Genomic DNA, 19,503 nt, shown 5'->3' with positions numbered 1-19,503 from the left:
ACATAAGCTCCAAACACATTTCTACTTTACTCACTGAACTAAATACATGCTTCTCAACATTTTATGCAAATGCTGCCATGTTTTAGAGGACTGTGTGACTGCTATCCTCACTGTAAACAGAGGAGAACAATGTGTGGGTAACCAAGATTCGAAGTAAGCACCATTTAAATTGTGCTTGAAGCCACACCAGCAACACTGAAGCCTGAACTAAGCGGACATACCATGCAACTCCACTGAATTCTTTCCAATGTCATAGGCCAATATAGCTTCAACAAATGTATAGGGGTTATTTCCAGTGAGTTGTGCTGTTCAAACATGCTTATACACACTTCCTTCAGGGTGTCTGTGGTGTACAATGATTTTCCACCACAGAGTGAATATGATTTTCAAAAGAGTCATCTATACCCACCCTGGTCTAGTAAAACCATTCTAGCTGCCACTAGGGTTTAGTACGCATGTTGCCAATAGGTCTAGTAAAACCACGTCAGCAACAACTGTGGTTTAGTGCATATGTTGCAGGTAGGCTTTCAACCCCTGGCTGTCCACACTGGACAGTGGCTGAGCCACCCACAGATTTTACTTCTTTATAGTGCAGCAGAAAGACAATCAAGGTGGTTATACCACCAAGGTGGCTCCTTAGCACCGCCTTGGTGCAGCCACAGAACACCAGCAACGTCCTGGAAGGCACAGCCTGACAGAAGACATGGCTGAGCTCAGATAGCTGACACATGGAAGAGTGAAGAGGGGAAGAAAAACAAAAACAACAAAGGAAAAACAAATTAAAATATGAGGATAGTGGAAGGGAACAGCTTATTAAACTCACGGCAAGTCATTTAGCATTTTACACTGGTGCCTCAGTCACTACACACTACTAGTCTATCTAAAAATAGCTGCAAATGAAAGGCGGAAACCCAGAAGTGAAATGACAGCCTTATCAGCAGTCTAATGCTTTGCCAGTTCCATTTCTATGATAAGCCTACACAGCTAGATGACACCAAGGTGTGCAACATTCCCACATACAAAAACACTCCTGGAAAGAAGGTTTCAGTAGAAGCACAGACTATTGCAGATATCAATTACTCAGTGACTGTAAAGCCATAGATAGATTATCAATATGAATAAAGTGAGGATTCACACACCCTGAGGTCAACCACTGACTAGCCAGTCTGAATCCTGTCTGTCCTACTCCTTATCTTTCACAAAAACGATCATGTTCTGGCTCCAGTCTGAAGATGCTGCCAAAACCCTCTTACCCTTTCAGGAATTCAGTTCCAGGGAGAAGGCTCTTTCAGGCACAGCAAATATGCCTACTGACTACAACACTGGGAATAATCTTGATCTCCTGTGAAACCTGTACAACTGGATTTACCTTACAGATATAGGGAGCAGTGGGGTTTGTATCCAAGCCCACTTCACACAGTTTTTATCTCTAGGTAGCCTTCACCTTACTCAGCACAAGAAGTAGGCAGAAATCTACCAAAATGTTTAAATGCTCAAGTAACCACAGCACACTGCAAGCATGTGTCTAATTAATCTGATTAATCAAAGTTTCCTGTTCAGTAATATATCACAGAGCTACATAAAATGAAAACTGCAATGGCTCAAAGAAAAGCAGCTGGCTTTTTTCTATTTAGTTGGATGACTTGAACTCTTTTGCCAATCTAAGAAAGTGTTTTATCTTGATTTAGATATCTGTAAATCAGCTTCCTTATCTAAAGGAAACCATACATTGTCCAATACACCGACACAGTAAAACACCTTCTGTCACTGCCACCACAGGTAAGCTATTACTGCATAAGAACTTGGGGCAAAAAAAAAAGTTTCAGACACATGTTTAAGTATGCTAGCAATTCTGTTGACCAATCCTCTTGGAGTTTTCAGAAACTTGGAGTTTCCAGAGAGCTTCAAGTGAGGCAGCTCATCGAGTTGAGAGTCGAGAGGCCAACACAACATTGGAAGCTTACAAATTTAGTGTTTCATGAAAAAGGCAGTGTATCCCACAGTCACTCTCTCCCTCCCTCTCCCTCCTGCTGCAGTTGTAGAGAATAATCACTAGATGGAGCTGCACAGTCACAAATCTGATTTATGGCCGCTGGAAGAGTTTGCCGTCTCCTATCGTTCCGTTTGGCCTAAAACTGACACATTCCAGCGCTCCCTGATAATTCATCTTCTGAAACATGAGATGAAATGCTTTCATTTACAAAAGCAAAATGTACACAGAGAAACTGATGAGATACTGAGTACGGAAAAAAAAAGAAAAAAAAAAAACAAACCACAAGAAACCAACAACACAGCTTTCAAAATCAACTAAATTTTAAAAGTAAACTGAAAGATATTCTACCTGCCAAGACAGATCAGATGTCTTGCTTTGCTCTGCAAGTCAGAAAGCACAGCAGACTCCTTAATGCCTGACACAATTAGCTGCTGCAAAAGAAATACAAGAGCTCTGAGCTCAATTCTTTGTAAACAAGGTCTAGCACATGCTAAAAATGCAGTGATAGGCAAACCGTTTCCCATAAATGCCCTGGTGATATACTTAATCATGCACGTAAGATGTACTTAAAAAAGAATCTTTTTCTGCTAACTATATTGACACTAGACAGTTTTGCTAGCGTAGGAAGATAGTTGAAAAATCATCATCCTAAACTACCGGCACACAATTCGTCTGGCTTTCTAGAGATTAACTGTGTGCCAAAACGGAATTTTTACCTGCTTTCATCCTACATCTGTTAAGCCCAAGTTGCAACCCGCTCCATGCCTGCATATTCCTGGTCTATGTGCAACATTGCTAACTTCATCTCCTGTAGAGCGACTAAATGATAGATCTTCACATCTTGCTTGGGTTTTGCAAAATCCAGATATTGCCAACACTTCACAAAATAAAAACCAAATCCCCAGCCCATCTCCAAAAGGCACTGCAGGGTCCTTTCAGCACATATCTACTATGTAATGAAACAAAAGCACAGAAGAGTTTTTTTAGCCTGATTTCTAAGAAAAGAAGATGGCAGAGTCGCTGTTGGTTTATATATCACTTCCCTCAGCAACAGGTCAGGCCGGGGAGGAGATCCCTAAACAACCAGGCTGTCAAAAAGTGGCAAGGGCACTGCTGCACCTAGCCTGGAAGATGCTGCAGAAGAGGGCTGAAACAGTGGCAGAGGAAGCGAGGCCCCATTCCCCCTCTCATGGAGGATCATCCTTGATCCCTTTCACCTGGAAACTTGTGGTTCTTTTTGGCACAGGACTGAAGTCCCACAATCTCGTGTGCTTTCTGATAAGGAATCTGCTCGCACCTCAGCTGCAAAAAACACTGTGCTAGGGAAGGAGAGAACACGTTTCCAGGGCTAGTTGGAGGCCCAAGCCTCTCACAAGGACCTTTCTCTTAAGAGCTCCACCGTCAGAGCCCATTACCAGTTCACGCAACATCTGGGTGTGTTTTAAAATGAAGACTGCAGCGCAAGCAGCAGAACCACCCTCTGAGGATGTGGCGGGACAAACCCCAGGTGCTGCTTTTGTCACTTTACACACCGCTACAGAGTATGTCACTCGAGAGGAAGGCGCGCATCTCCCGCGGGATGCCCACCCTCCCGCCAGCCCAGCCCAGCCCAGCATCGGGCACCTCGGGGCGCGGGTGGCGTAAAAGCCACGAAAATCGACCAAAGCGCCGGCTCCAAGCGGCCACCCGCGCACCGCACCGCTCCGCTCCCCCGGCAGGAGGCGGCGGCCCGGGCCGCCCCGAGGCGCACCGCGCCGCCGCCACATGCCGGCCGGCCCCGCCCCGCCGCCCCGCCGCCCCGCCCCGCGCCCGCCTGTGACCGGCCCGGGCCGCGCCGCTCTCAGCCGCTGCGCCGCTCCCCTCCCCTCCCGGCCCCGAGATGCCCCTCTTCAGCGTGCCCAAAGAAGTGGCCGTCGGGACGGCGATGCTGGGGGTCGCCTTTGCCACGGGGATGCTCGCAGGTAAGCGGCGCCCCCCCGCCCGCACTCGGGGGGGTGAGGGCTGCGGCCTCCCCTTGTCCCCACCGGGGCCGGGACGGGGACCGCGGCGCCCGGGCAGGTCCCCACCGAGGGCGACCGTCGGGGGAGCATCCCCCTCGGCGTTCCGCTATGCGGGGCTGCCCTGCGAGCCGGGATTTCTCTGAGCGACGGCGAATACACTGATTAGCGTATTAGAGCCCAAGCCGCTCCCTGTAATCCAGCGACTGCAGCGCGGGGCCGGGGAGCCGGCGGGGTCGGGGCCAAGGTCTCAGCAAAGGCGAGGGCACGCTCCCGGCCTGGCCACTGCCTGCGTTTATTTGGCCAGCCGGAAGACGCCGTGGTGGTGGCCTGGTCGCAGCTTTCTCTTCTGGTAACTGTTTCGCTTTCAGCCCCTGGGGGCAGACGAAGTGCGAGCCCACGATCAGGCTGGGAAAGGAGGCTGGGGTTGGGTTTGTAATGCAGCCACTTGCTTACTTACCTTTGACTTCAGGCAAGTTGCTGAAATAATCTACACCTCCGTGTGATCGTCTGTAAAATAGAGCCATTAACAGAAAATAAAATAAAAACCTTGAAATAAAAGTGTTCTTTAATAGCAAACAACCATCAGGAGATGTGGAACTGAATTTTTTTTTCTCGTTATTTCTTTAAAATAAAGCATCTTTAAAAGAAGTATTGGACATCAAAGCTGAGATTAGTTCTGTATTTAAGTAGACGAGCAATAGTCCTTAAACTTCAGCTTTCAGCACCTACTTCTTTTGCACGCTGGTTTCATTCTAAACAAACCATTGAGCAATGGCAGATTTCCCCTGGCTAGAGGGCAGAACACTGTCATTAGGGGAACACAGGGCCTGAGAAGATGCATCAGCCCTAAAGACCAGCAGCCTCTATCCAGACTAAGAAAATAGTGTGCCTCATTCATGCTTCTCTCCTTACACTTGCCCTTTGAGTTTTGATGTGGTTACTTGTCCTGTAAGAATATGACAGCTCGTAGTTGTCACAGTGAACACCATACCCAAGCCTTTCCCTTTCAGCCTTTGCAGACTTGGACTGGACATCTTAGAGCTTAAAAAGGAGGAAAAAAATATTATAGTCCACTGAGATGTCCAGCTATATTGCATTTTCCTTTTTTAGTGGATTTTTCAGAGCAAAGAACTCTTTAACCTTTAGTAATACTTAAGTGCTTGCTTTATTTAAGCAGGCAGTAACTGAAAAAGATAAAAGTTCTTATTATTCCTTTTTTTTTTTTGTAGGTAAAAGATACCCTTCTTTAGTTTTTGGAACACCCAAATCATCCAAGAGCATTATTGGGAAAAGTGGTCCTCTCTGGCAATACATACTGGATCACTCTTTGCGGGAACATCCAATTCTAAAGAAGCTGCGACTGGTCAGTATTTTATCCCCAATGCAGGTTTTCTGTTCAGTGCCATTACTGTTCCACTAGGACCCTTTGATATCACCCACCTATCATCCTGAACTGCTGGACTCTTTGTGATATTCCTTCCTCCATCTTATTTACATACACATTAGCATTTGTTTTGAACTGGTAATACCCAGGCTCTTCAATGTTCAGGGCTACCTAAATGAGTATTTAATAGTATTGGCATACGTTTTAGACACGTCCTTTTATCCATGGCTCCCAAGTCCATGTGTTTGGGCTGCACTTGATTTTGACTTGAACAGATGACTTCTGTTCATTTTAGTTGGCATATAAGGAAACTGTAGCTCAGAGAGGTGATGTCCTCCAGCAGGTGTCAGAACAGACCTCCTGACTCAGGATTGAGTCATTTTGAGTAAGACAAACTGCTCCTATATAAAAGCAATTAAATGTTAAGAACTGGAGCTGGGTGGTTGGAATGAGCCATATAGGAAGAAAGGAAATGGGAGCACCACCCTTTCCATTCAACTGCCACAGCACAGCCCTGCTTCTCCTGCTGCCCTCTCCTCAATGCCAGGGGCCCTCCCACCCTGGCATGGGCATAGCTCCTCCAGCTCTGCACAGTGTAGCCAGAAACACATGGTCTGACCTTTGGCAACAGACTTTAACCTAGCAGTTCATAAAACCATCCTACATGTCTTGGAACAATAAGGGCATAAGTACAAAGCTTATAATTTAAAAAAAAAAAAAAGTGCATCTGTTTATGTAGATATACAGAAATAAAGCACTTTCACAGTCAAGGTTCCTGTATGGTTCTTCATCAGTTATAACTATTGCTCAGTTTGTCACAGCTGTGGTAACTTTGGGGCATATTACTGCCTTGAATGATTAGCCACTGCTTATGACACACACCTCACCCTCCTTAGTTACTGTTAAATTCAAACCAATTTCTTGCTCATAGATGGAGCACAAAGCCATCTAAAATGAGAAAGGTAGGAGTATCTGTTTCTCCTAGGGTTTCTCTAGGCTTTTTGCCTAGGATACTGTTTTGGAAGCTTTGGGTTTTGTTTGTTGTGATGTGTTATTTTTGTGTTTTTCTAGCTCACTGCTGATCATCCCTGGAGTAAAATGATGGTGTCCTGTGACCAGGCTCAGCTTATGGCAAATTTGGTCAAACTCATTAAAGCCAAAAAAGTTATTGAAATAGGTAAGATTGTCACTTTGTCTTCCTTGTAGTAGAATAAAGCTCCTGGCTGTGCTTCTCCAAATACAGCCATGTTCACATAAGATAAGATATCTAAACATAGTAAGGCACTGTATACCTGTCTCAGCAAACAGGTGGACAAACTACAGTGTGAAAAGTAGTGTCTGATTTGCACTTAACTTGCCACTTTGTCTATCTGTGCATTCAGTAATTCTGGCATCAGCATGGATGTCTCGTCAACTCTGAGGGAATCTAAAAAAATAAGATCAACAGATCACTTGGGTCTCCAGCAGTTGCAGGACAGGGTGTATTCTTTCCTTCCTCTATCAGTTTCTTGCCAGAAGGAAATGTTTTCCTGCACAGGCCCTGCATCCAAACTGCTTTCCTTGATGCACCTATGTTAGCAGGATATCCCAAAGACAGACTGATGTGAGCAGCCAGGTATGGGTTCCCAGCGTCTTCATTCTTGGCCTGGCTGTTATGATGCCCTGGTATTTTGCTGCTGGTCCAGTCCCTTTGGCTCAGGATTTAGCTTCACTTTTAAACAAGGGTGTTCCTCAGATGCAGGACCAGACTGCCCTCTGTGTCCAGCAGACTTTTGGAAAAAGCCAACAGCTAAAAGATTGATTTTACCCAAAAAAAAAAAAAAAAAAAGTAAAAATTCCTCCCACCCCACCATTACATTGCAATGGAGGAGAAAACCTTTTGTGTCCATTAACAAATTGCCATCCTTGACTCCTTTGGGGTTTTTATTCCTGAAAGAAGCCCTGTAGTTCACTATTTATCTTTTTTTTTTTTTTCCCCGACAATATGGTAAGTGTTGATGACTCTTATGATTTTCCTAGGTGTTTTCACAGGTTATAATACCTTGAATATGGCACTTGTCCTGCCAGATAATGGCAGAGTTATTGCCTGTGATATAAATGAAGACTATGTCAAAATTGGAAAGCCACTGTGGAAGGAGGTAAGCAGCATCTCTTCTGTTACATGTTTGGGACAGCTGCATTTGCATGTCAAGAGATTTTGGTATCTTAGACTTCCACATTCACACACAAGCATTCATATCATTAAAGGAGGCTGAGACAGTTCAATTTGGAGACAAATAAGTGCTGTCTGGAACCTAGAAATAATAGGAAGAGTATCTGAACACCAGTCACTCCGAGTGCAACCTACTAACATGTTATTTCTTGACCACTTTCATCAATTCTTTGTTCTTTTTCATTCTAGGCAGGAGTAGAGCATAAAATTGACCTGCGGATTAAGCCAGCAATTCAGACACTTGGTAAGTAACCTAAAATACTTTTTTTTTTTTCCCTTCCCTAGAAATAGAAGATGGATATAATACTGATGAAATCTAAGACCAAATATGCTTGTGGATGTGATCCCTTTGCTAACAGTGAGACAGCTTCTCTTATATTAAAAAAAAAAAAAAAATCTGAAAAATTCACAACTTCAGAAGTTCACAGTTTTCCTACATGCCAGCAGAGAGGAAAAAAATGCTTGTCCTGTGTAGTGGGCTGTACTGGTCACTCACCTGTCCTGTCCATCACCTTGTTTAATCTATGAAGTACTATAGTCAGCTGCTTCTGGGAAAGCTGATTAAAACAGATTAATTAGACAAAGCCCAATTTCTCTTATCCATTGTCCATTTTAAGCAAGTATTTATTTGTTATAGACAGGAAGAGTTTTCTGAAAGGGCTGAGTTGCAGAAAAAAATACAGAAGCCAATATAAAACTTAGGGTATAACAGTTGAATTGTGTCCAGAGGAGTTCAAATTTAGGGTGTGCCAAAAGCATGCAAGGCCATTAGAAAGGCAATGACTTTTCTCATTCAAGAAAAGAGAAGATGTGGGGCAGAGGGAATATTAATAAATATTCTGAAAATGCAAGAAATTTGCTAGGAACAGAGGAGGCGGAAGGTTTCCAGCAAAGGTGTTTGATGGGTCTACAGATCCATCCATAACCTTGTATTACTTCTAAATTCATCCATCCTTTCTAAAGAGGCAAATATTAGCAGTCTGCTAGGATGCACTGTTCTTGAAGTCTGATGGACAACTTTGTCTAGGCAATGCTTCAGACAAAAAGATGCTCTGTTGGCAGAGGATAAGGGCAGGTGAGTGAGGTGGCAGAGAACCTTAGCAAGGCAGCAGTCAGCCCCTCTGCAACTGTCAATTTTGAGTTCTCTGTCAAGAAGTCCATTTAGGAGAACTTATACCTGAATTCCACTTGCCTTGGCCCAGAGAGGCCACTTACAGCAATCTTTTGCTGTGATAAAGATCTCTGACAGGTTTTGTTCATGACCTGTATCATGGCACTTGATCATGAACGAGAGATTAGCATTTAGGACCTGTTCATAAATGTGAGAAAAATCCTAATCCACTTAAGAAAATGGTTCTCCTCAGTCGGCTCAAAAAATAGCTGAAGGTGTACAGTGTGACCAGTTTCAAACTGCTTGACTTGTTTTTACTGCACCTTTCAGCAGTCCCAGCTGTATCCTGCAGGTTTAGTACTCCTCCTTGAACTTCCAAGTAGGCAGAACTCGGTAACTGAGTGTTTTACGGCATACATCATGTCTAGATTGGTTTCTGTGGGATAAGCTTTTCTAGTAATTAGCTGTAGAGGAATAGGCTGCCTGGTCAAGGCACCAAAAACATTATTTAATGAGAATTTTGACACAAATGGACGACTTCCTCCTACACAGCATTAACCAGGGTGTAACGACTCACTTTGTTGCTCATCTAGATGAACTGTTGGCCAGTGGAGAAGCAGAAACCTTTGACTTTGCTTTCATTGATGCGGATAAAGAAAGCTACAATGAGTACTATGAAAAATGTTTGCGCCTCATAAAGAAAGGGGGAATAATAGCTATTGATAATGTAAGTACTGCAGTTGTAGTGGTAGTAGCACAGGGAGTTACTGCTTTTGCCTCTGAGAAAGGAAAAAAAAAAAGTCACAGTGGGATTCTAGTAATGTGATTTCTGACCTGCAACTCGGTTGCCAATTGCAATGTGTTTGTTCCATGTTATACAAAGGAGGCTTTTAAAATTCAACATAAATTCCTAAAGTAAGCTATATGGAACACTAATATAAGCAAGGAATAAAACCCTACAGAAGTAAGAAGTAACGCGTTAAATTGACGTTAGTACATAAACAGCCTGTGATAACAGAAACTTATCAAATTTTTTGTAATTCATTACAGAGAATGCTCTATTATTCTGATTTGCCTTGTACTGCATTTTCTACTATGTACAGTACTTACGCAAGATCAAAGGTAGCACTTGTAATCAGTAACTACTAATAAGTTATCAATTAATGACTTGTACTAAAAACAAAGAACAATGTTAAACTTCAGGCACCTTCGGGGTTATGGTGGCAGCTGGACAGGGGCTTTTAAAAATACCTGTGTTTAATGACATCTTTTTTTTTATTTTGGCTTCTAATTTGCAGTAGAAGTACAATTAGCCAATTCTGTGGGCTCCCAATCCCACTTGATTATGAGAGCTCCATGTCAGAGACCACTAGAAGTCTGAAATACAATAAATAATATCAATTTCTAGAAAATATGCAGGACCTTTTCCAAAGCTTCCTTTGTGGTCCAGGGAACATATTGGAACAAATGAGGTGCATGACATTTCTTTTTTCAATAGGTCCTTTGGAATGGAAGAGTGCTAAAACCAAGAAAGGATGACTTGGCAACGCAGAGCATCCACCACCTCAATGAGAAGCTTCTCAGAGATGCACGAGTCAACATCAGCATGCTCCCAGTGGGGGATGGAGTCACATTAGCGTTCAAGTTGTAAATGGAGGAAGCCCAGCAGATAGGAAACAACAAGCAGCATCAAATCATCATGAAAAATGCAGGCAGAGCAGTATCAAAAATGGTTATTTAACCTGTATCTCCACTGGATAGCATAGTCTGGGAAAGTAGACTTTAGGAGCAGCAGGATCCTAAGGGCAGCTAAGTTGGGAAGAGAGACTTATTTTGAGATCTACTATGGTTTCTTATTTTAATTGTAATAAAGCAAGTAAACGTACGTGAAGTTGTCCTTGTAAGACAGTGGTTGAAAAAAATCTCCTGTAGAACGACTGAGTTCCAAGTCAGTCAATACAACAAAGTCATTTTCTGTCCTAAAAGAGGCTACTGAGTAGCAGAATAATCAGTCCTACCATCAAAAGGAAAAGAAGTGGAGTTTACTAACGTTAAAAGCCATAATAGAAAAATGGATTTTTAATGAAATGTACAGGGTATCAAGGAGATTGCTAGCATTCTCAAACTAACGATATTGAAAGTCACTGGTAATCCTTGAAGGGTACTACATAAGAAGCCTCAAATATACACCATCTGGGGGAAAAAAAAGTTGTCTTTAAAAGCATGTCAAAGGAGAAACAGGATTTCCAATACAGAGCACTCCCTAAAACCTTTCTGTGCAAGGACTAGGTTTCTTTAACCTAGATAAAAAAAAATAATCTACCTGCACTGTTAAGTCAGAATGAGGAAGAGCAAATGGGCAAGAAAACCAAAACAATTCTTCCTCCTTCCGCTCTCCCTCCCACCTGCCCACCAAGGAAGCAACTTGCTAGGTGCTTGTTTCCTACAAAGTTGCAAGCACAGAGCATTGGTGGCAAGTCTACAGAAGGAAAATGATGATTGTATGAGGATACAATACAGCTGTTAACTGGCTCTTCAAATAATTACTGCAAGCAGAGATTCCTTTCCCTAGGCAGCATGCTTTTTCCATGCCCTAGCAAAGTGGTTTTTGTACAGTATTCTTAACTCCTGGTTAACTTCATTTGCTGCTGTTATCCATTACTCTTGTTTCATCCTGATGCATTCTATAAAATTTTTGATCAAGAAACAGTAGTTGAAAGAGCTCACTTTACCTGGGACCAATGAAAGAGACTTAAGGGGGTGGGAGGCATATTCTGTTCAAGCTAGAGAATAAGAATCCAACTAATGACTTCTTTCCATGGTGAATTACAAATATTAATGACTAATTTTTAGGGCTTTTTATTTCAGGCTGAAATTCTTATTACAGAGAAAACCTGATTAAACAAGAAACTGAAACTAGCATTTTACAGACAAAAGCTCCACTGGCTACTGTTTTGGGGGACTGATACACTGGAAGGGTATCATATGCATATTGAGGAAAAAGGTCATTTTAGATTTGTTGGCCTCCTGTAGGGAAGCTGTATCAGAGCTAAGAGAACCCATCTTCCATTTGCTTAAATAACGCACTTGAATGACTCAAGGCACTGGGGGACAAAGATTTCAAGTCTCAAAATTGTTACAACTGGCTACTTGGCTCGTATTTTTTGAGATTTCAACTGGGTGGCTTGGGTTCTGATAAGGGGCAGACATTCAGGGCACAGGTCTTACCTGTCTCAGACAGCCATGGTAGTATACTGCAGTGGGAGAATAATGAAGAAAGGAAGCATTGCCTGATGGTTTCAGAGTGGAGCTATGAGTGAAGAGATCTCAATTCTATTTCTGTCACTTCCACTTAAAACCCTGATTCAGCAGGGCACGTCAGGATGTGCTTAAGTACTTTGCTGAATTGAGGACTGGCTGCTGTAAAGTAAAATCCATGCCTGGGAGAAGGCCAGGACAAGGTGCATATGGCCCTTAAATGTGATTTTAAATAGGGCATAAAGCTTGCCCAATTTCTTTTTCTGGGTACAGTTTTACCCTGAGAGCTTCAAACCTCTGTGTGCCTCAATGTGCTTATCTGCGTAAAAGAAATAACACCTTAGCAAAGTCTTAATGACTATAATAGCTCTTGGAGTGGCTGAAGGAATATACAAGATCATTATACATTTGCATGCAAAGCTTCTGGCCATGTTCTACATTACAATTTTACTGTTTAAGTAGATAACAAAAAACCGTAAGGGTTACAAACAAAATGGGACACTTTAACAGCTGGGGCATCCTCTCAAATATTCCTGCTTTCAGACACTGCAGGCTGATTATCACGCACGAGCTACAAGCTGTTAAGAATACATACCCTGGCCTGAAGGTACCATGATGGCCTTTCGCAAACACACAGAAGTCACTGGAAGATTGATCACAGACTCTGTAACTGTTTTGCTGCTTATTTCCAAGTTGCAAGAATCCTCTCAGTAAAGCCAAGCCAAAAACAGGCAAGCACCATATTTTTTCAAGAATCTGCCAAATAACAGTTTAGCAACATTCAAAACCAGATACAGTCATAGTTCATGAATTCAAAAACTCCTGTTCCTTGAATGGTGGGAACTGGCAAAGTCCCTGTCATCCAGGCTAGAGGAAGACCTATTGAATGCCTGACGCTGAAGCTGCATACAGCAGGCTAGCATTTTGCCTCTGCTTTGGACTCTGCTCCATTTTAAATATGCAGAGCATAGTGTGAGCATTTAATCAAACCTGTCTCCATCCTGATCACGTAATTACCATTAGAAAGAATAGCAATGTGTCCCTAAACCATAGATTGATGAGCCATCTGTAAGCTGAAACAAAGAGCAGAAGGAAGCTTAATTGAATCAAATATTTAGAATACATTACACTCTATCTTGTAGTTACTCAGAAGCTGGCCTTCTCTTCAGGCTTCTGTCCTGCACGTCTGGAATTCATCACCACTAACTGCATTTAATCCTTCAACCTTACGATAAAGTGACTGCTGATAATATATAATTATGGTTTAATTCAAGTGGTGAATCAGCTTTGGGGAATTTGTGGGGACAATGGGAATTTAGGCTTTCATTAGGTGCTGAGAGTGGACCACACGATAACGCAGGGCACGTCTTGTCTCTCTAACGGCAAGATCATGTATGGGAGCTTATGGGTCTGCTCACCCCTCCCAGGTAACATACCTGCCTGAGCTACTGCTCACACTGTAGAGGCTCAGGATTTTCCACCCCTAAAGAGCAGCTGACCTGGTGGCACAGCTATTGCCCAAACTCTACCACCCAGCTGTTCATGCAACACTAGCATCTCTTCTAGTTGCAAGGGTTGACCTCAGAGAGGCCAACACCAGTGACAAATGTACAGCTGACAAATGTACAAAAAAAAAATTCCCCCTAGTGCAGTAACTCCCAGAAGCCACCATGAGAATGAAAGCATGTAATCCTAGCTGCTGGTCGGGTATCTCAGTGCCTGCTCCAAAGATGTCACATTTGAAATGGTGTGGTGTGATATTTGGATGGGCGATGGGGAAAGGAACAGAAGACTGTTTCAGAACAGACTTTGTGTCTCTACTAGCTAATTAAATGAGCAGACGACACTCACCCAGCAGTGCTGCCATGCTCCCCCTTTGTACTGGCCCTCTCCAATATGCCCAGAGGAAAGTTAGCAAGAGCTTGGAGTTATCTACAGCATGGAAAACACTCAGGACTCAGACTGGGTGTTCAGAAATCTAGAGAGAGGGCTGCCCCCAAAAAGAAACAACTCACTGTCCAAGGGTAGACACAGGGGTTCCTGAATGCTCAGGGCTCACTTCTGCATTTTCAATGCTTCAGCTTTCGATCCCGCTGGGACATGTGGGGGACGAAGCAGGGAGCATCATTGGTCTCTCATGTTGCTGCAGGCCTAAAGGAAAACTGGGCTTCTGGGTGTAGCATAACTTACAGGCATTGGTTTGAACCTCTGCCGCTGCTGTCCCTCCTTCTTTTAACAAACTCATGAAGTGTTTTTAATCTGTTTGAATTTAGCCACATTGCACACGGACAGCGCTTTCTGTGAATTCCTGCTCATAGAAAACAATTAGCAAGCTTTTTGTGACAAAGCCCTTAGGATAGAGGGAAATGAACATGAATATAAACCTCATCCAAATCCCCTCCTTTGCAGCATGAGCAGCTCCCCACGTTCCCCAGAAACCTTGCAGCTCAGGCCTTGGGCATACGCCATGTCTCAGGCACTGCAATCTTGATGATATTCGGGTGGCAACAGCAGCAAGTGCCATAACATGCAGCTGGCTCCTTTTTGACAACGTAGTAGCACAGTTAGCTGCATCCCTACTTGCATTCTCTTTATCACTTAAAGAAATCCATCCTAAATGGCCACAACAGGGGTAAATAAGCTAAGAGGTCAGTGCTGTTTTAAGACACTGTTCACCCTACTAGTTGAGATGAATACAGCTTGATTTTATCTAACCCATCCACTGAAACTGCACAGGCCTCCTCCATGCCTGACACCACCCTTGCATTACCACAAGGAACATGACCATGCTGAGCGGCTCCATCTGTTCTTCCAAACAACAGGTACACCAACACATTTGGATAACCTACGAGCTCCCACACACAAGAGATCTGGACCCATCTCTGAGTGGATTGCAGCACTTTTGATTTTACTGCTCATTTCATTTTCATGGGAGCAGCAGCACTATCACGTCCTTCTCAGAATGAAAATGTGGAAAGCCATAAATAAAACGAGAAGGGTCTTTTGGGGAGGGATTTCTGGTGAGATCCCAAACAAGAAGTACTGAGCAGGGTACTACAAAGCTGATTCTTCCCTCTTTGCACACCTAAGAGTTGCAAATGAGCATTTCCTGCCACTGAACACTGAAGTTTCTTCAGAGAAACTTAAAGGTAATAAGTTATTTTTGTTTTCTTGCCCATCAGTTGCTCTGCTTTCTGGTCTGCCAAGCCCTGCCCCAGGGCAGTGGTGTTTCTCTGCTGCTGTAGGTTGTGCCCGGTGATTTACACTGGGATGAAAGGCTCTGCGCGAGTATAAAGCATTACCTCTGCATAATTCTAATCACACACAAATTGGTCTCATGCATTTGCAGCTACTCGTGGTTTCTAAGTCACCTGTTTTATAATAATAATTTTAAAAGCAATGTTTTGAAAAAGGAAATGAACAAACATAAAACCTGTAAAAGAGGGAAATTAATGTGGGATTTCAGACAAGTTATTTATCTTCCTTTTTGGCTCAGTGCAATACTGTAGGGATAAGCACATAACTAGCTGCTTTAATATTTATTCCTATTATAGGAAAAGTAAACATTGCTGATAAGTCACTGCTTTCCAGGATTAGATTTCATATTTTAGAGACTGCTTTAAATTAATGCAGAAGCAAACATTATCTTTTCTTCTTATTCATATATTTCCCTAATGAGTTTCAAGCAAATTGTGCCTACTTATATTTTATGATTTTAAATAATTAAAACATTTTATGGAGGCAACTAAAATTCTCCCCAGAGTTAGCAGAAAGATTATTGATTGAACAGATCTCAAGCTACAAGGAAAAAATTATTATTTAGTTTAAAGGCTCATAATTTTATTCCTGTTCACCTACTGAAAAACTAAGAGATTGTGCATTTTTATAGCAACCTTTTGAGTTATGCTGGGGTAGGGACTTGGGTTAAGTCGGTGAGCTGAAAGTAGTAACTTTTTGACATTGTGAAATTAGATTTGCAGAAGATAGTTAATGAGACTGTTATTGCTGCTGTCACAAGTAAATGCAATGCCTAACTACTGCATACACACACGACAACCCAGTGTTCATTACCCAGGATAAAGCCCGGCTGTACATTCACAACACCAAGGATTTGAATCAAATCTACAAATGCAAAACATCAACAGAAGTCTGCTCTCAGAGGAGGACTGGTTCACAGGAGACCCAGGCTCTACGTGTCATGTCGCGTGGCATGGCCACAGGAGTCCATAGGGTTATGGCCCAGATGTTACTGGCCTGTAGCACAACCCCCAGCAACAGAAAGGGGGTTTCTACCAGCTTGAGGAGAAAAACAAACAAGCCAACCAAACCACAAAAAAAAAAAAAAAAAAAAAAAAAAAGAGACAAAACCAAGAGACAAATGCATTTTAAAACAGGTGCAAAGAAACCTGTAGAAGGGAAATGGATGCTTGCAAATCTAAATGGAAATAAACATCACTAACAGCTGGAGATCAAATTTAGGCTTATTTGTAAGGAATCTCATGCTTGTCCATGATGTCACTTGTATCTTTTAACATGTGTTTTGTTAGGAAGCAAACATTAGGAGTTTACATTTAAAGGTAAGCAAAACATGTAGCTTCTTGGACTAGCTAAAAAAAAAAAAAAAAGGAGAAATTACAAAACTTAGGCAAATTATATAAAGACCCAAAATGCTGACTTCTAAGCATTATTGTTTACCCTGCAGGTCCTACTGTTTTCCCTGTAACAACTAAACTCACACAGGCTGTGGCTTACAACACTCAATGCTTACTTCATTTCTTTATAAGGTACATATTTTTGCATTTGCCTACTACAAGTTGACATTGCTGATGTCTGCTACAGGTCAAAACCTGGAAGGCAGGAGGAGCAGTAACAGCTGCAACCAGCAGAAGTGGAAAGTTTCATCAGATGGCGATGGACACCTTTGAATCCAGGCAGAGCTGCAAGGGCTACGCAGGGACAGGGAGGGGGCAGCGAGACCTCCACACTGCTCTGTGTGGAGGGACCCATGTCTGCCTCCACCTCTGGCAAGGTCCAGCTCCACAGACAGAGGTGAGAAAGGGTCCCTCAGGTGCCTTCACCCACAGCTTCCACCCAGCTACCGATGTCTCCTCAGCCTCGCGGGCACATCAACAGGGTATTGGTGTGCCATTTCCGCAGTGTCACCTTCAACGTCCTCTAGCCATCTAAATGTCAGCTGCTATAAAATGCTCTCCCAAGACACTTAATCCATCTTTTCAATGTAGAGTAATTAGTGGGGTCGTTTCAAAGCAGAAAGCTACAGTTAATTGTGCAACTACTGTGCCATCATGTATTATATCAAAGAGATTAATACAACCTGAAAGAAATTACAGTGCCCTCCTTGGTTTCCTTTGAACAGCAGGGCTAGATTATATTCCAGTGAGCCTCAAAGACATCCCCAGTGCAGAGGAGCATTAATTCACTATCAAAGTGCAAATACAAAACAATACTCACTAGGTCAAACTCCTGACAAAACGGTTCCTGTACAAAAAACTGTAGTTTCTCCACAGATGCGTAGAGCCAGCTTCTACATCACCTCTGGGTCTTCCCATGGGTGTTGTGGATTTTAGGCACAGTCGATTTCCTGGGAACTATTCCTACCAATGAGCAGCAGTCCCTCTCCTCAGGTTGGGAGGACCATCAAGATAGAGCCAGTAAGGTGTCCTGCTGAGGGTCTGGGCCACAGTACCAAAGCTGAGCTCCCTTGGCCCCCATCAAGGACTGCTGCATGGGATCGGACCTATCCTCACAATCCGAGACTGATCCACGTTGTCATTGACAACTAACTTGAAAGAGGCAAAAGCACAGACACATTTAATCAACACGCAGAGATTTGGGGCCCCCAAATTCCTTCTGGTGTTACAGAAAGGTCCCAGGTGCCACCAAGCCCATCACTCTCCCCTCTCTTACACAGCTTTGGTTACTTTGATGGGTGCTACCAAGTTTTCCTTTCTTGATTTTCAACATAGTCACTCATCTACCAGATATTGAGTGATGACCTTTAGTTCAAGCTTAACTTTAAGTGTATATTTAAACTTACAGACATGGACTATGGTAAACTTGTAATGAAAACTTCAGACTTGCAGCTAGGGTCTCTCTGTTGACCTTAGGAACCATTTATGGTCACCTCCACAAACCACATTAAAGGCACATGATTAAGGCTGCAAAGCTAAGCACTCAGAAGGTTACAAAAGACTAATTAAATTTGCACAAGCAATCTTAAATTTTGACCATCCATATTACATATAAGCATTATAATATAGATTTTAATTTTGTGATCAAGCATTTCTGCATTCTACCTCTTATGTGCTCCTTCCTGACCTTATTAGGTGTCATTTTACTTCTTTTGCCTTCAGGCTAATAAACTGAGAACCTATAAACAGGAAAATAGCTGGTTTTAGGCAGCCTGTGCCAGTAGAGGATTCCTAGGTCTCAGAAGGGCCAAGCAGCCTTGTGCCGTGGTCGCGTTTCTCCAGAAGAAGAGGTGGAGGAAATTAGGGAATCACCAGCAGAAGTTATAACTGCCTTTTCTGTATTTAATTACCTTTTTTTTTCTGCTTTGTGTTTATCTTACTTCATCTCCATAAAAGAAAATTGGACTGTAACAGCTACAGCAACACCAAATCATTTCAGCTAACTCCCTGTACTTTTCCTCCAAGGGATCAAAGGTTATCAAGTAGAAGGGAAGAAAAAAAGAGGAGAGGTAGGAATGGGTTTTCCTATGCAACAGGAAAGTTATCCTGTGAAGGAAAATATTAAAATTAAAGCCTTTCTTTCCCTGGAAAGTTTACATTTTGAATGCTTCTCCATTTCTCTTTCCTCCTGTCCCTTGCTGCTAACCAGGCTGAGGTCTTTGTGCCTAAAACCCTGCCCCTCAGGTACCCATTTGCTGCTGTGCAGGCAGCTCAGCTCACGCAGCCAAGGCAGGCACGTACCCCCTTGCAATGAACGCCAACACAGCTGCACTCTGCAGTGCGGCCAGCATGCGGGGGCCAGCTGTGCCCCAGCCTCACCAAACTAAGCACGTCTTACAATGACACACCTTATTTTTAATTCAAGAAATCCCAGACAAATGTGAAAGCAATCTCATTTCAGGAAGAAGAAACTGGTTAGCCTAACAAAAGCCTTGCAAGGCAGTGAGCTCATGCTTCCTGCAGAGCACCGTTCTCTGTGCTCGGTAGCGAGTGATGCTTTGCCAGACACAGGGTGAACCAAGAGCAACCACCTAACTCCCTGGCACTCCTCTCAGGTTGAGGGTGTGCTGCAATTTAGGAGGAGCTGTGCTTCTGGGAGTGGTTGCTACGAATGACTGTAGTGGGACTACATGGTACACCTCTCTGCTACGGCTTCCCACAGAAGAAAAGGAAATGGTAGGAAATGGGACTTTGAGCCAGACTGTTTAGACAGCCCACGAGAGGGAGAAATTTTGAAGCAGAAGGTGGGTTAGTTGGGTTGTTGTCGTGGTTTAACCCTAGCCAGCACCTAAGCACCATGCAGCCGCTTGCTCACTCCTCCTCTGCAGTGGGA

General features: G+C 43.2%; 1 protein-coding gene across 1 annotated transcript; it reads left to right on the top strand.

Moving 5' to 3' along the window:
* Positions 1-3,784: 3,784 nt before the first annotated feature.
* COMTD1 (catechol-O-methyltransferase domain containing 1) lies at positions 3,785-10,585 on the top strand. Its single transcript, XM_075505148.1, has 7 exons — positions 3,785-3,954; positions 5,223-5,356; positions 6,449-6,554; positions 7,397-7,515; positions 7,779-7,833; positions 9,294-9,427; positions 10,199-10,585. Exons 1-7 carry the CDS (start codon positions 3,873-3,875, stop codon positions 10,349-10,351), a joined length of 783 nt encoding a protein of 260 aa, XP_075361263.1. The 5' UTR covers positions 3,785-3,872; the 3' UTR covers positions 10,352-10,585.
* Positions 10,586-19,503: the final 8,918 nt, after the last annotated feature.

This window comes from Mycteria americana, chromosome 6 (genome assembly GCF_035582795.1).
Source record: "Mycteria americana isolate JAX WOST 10 ecotype Jacksonville Zoo and Gardens chromosome 6, USCA_MyAme_1.0, whole genome shotgun sequence".
In the NCBI taxonomy this organism is placed as follows: Eukaryota; Metazoa; Chordata; class Aves; order Ciconiiformes; family Ciconiidae; genus Mycteria; species Mycteria americana.
The sequence above is the reverse complement of the archived record's forward strand: the minus strand, read 5'-3'. Positions and strand labels throughout refer to the sequence as shown.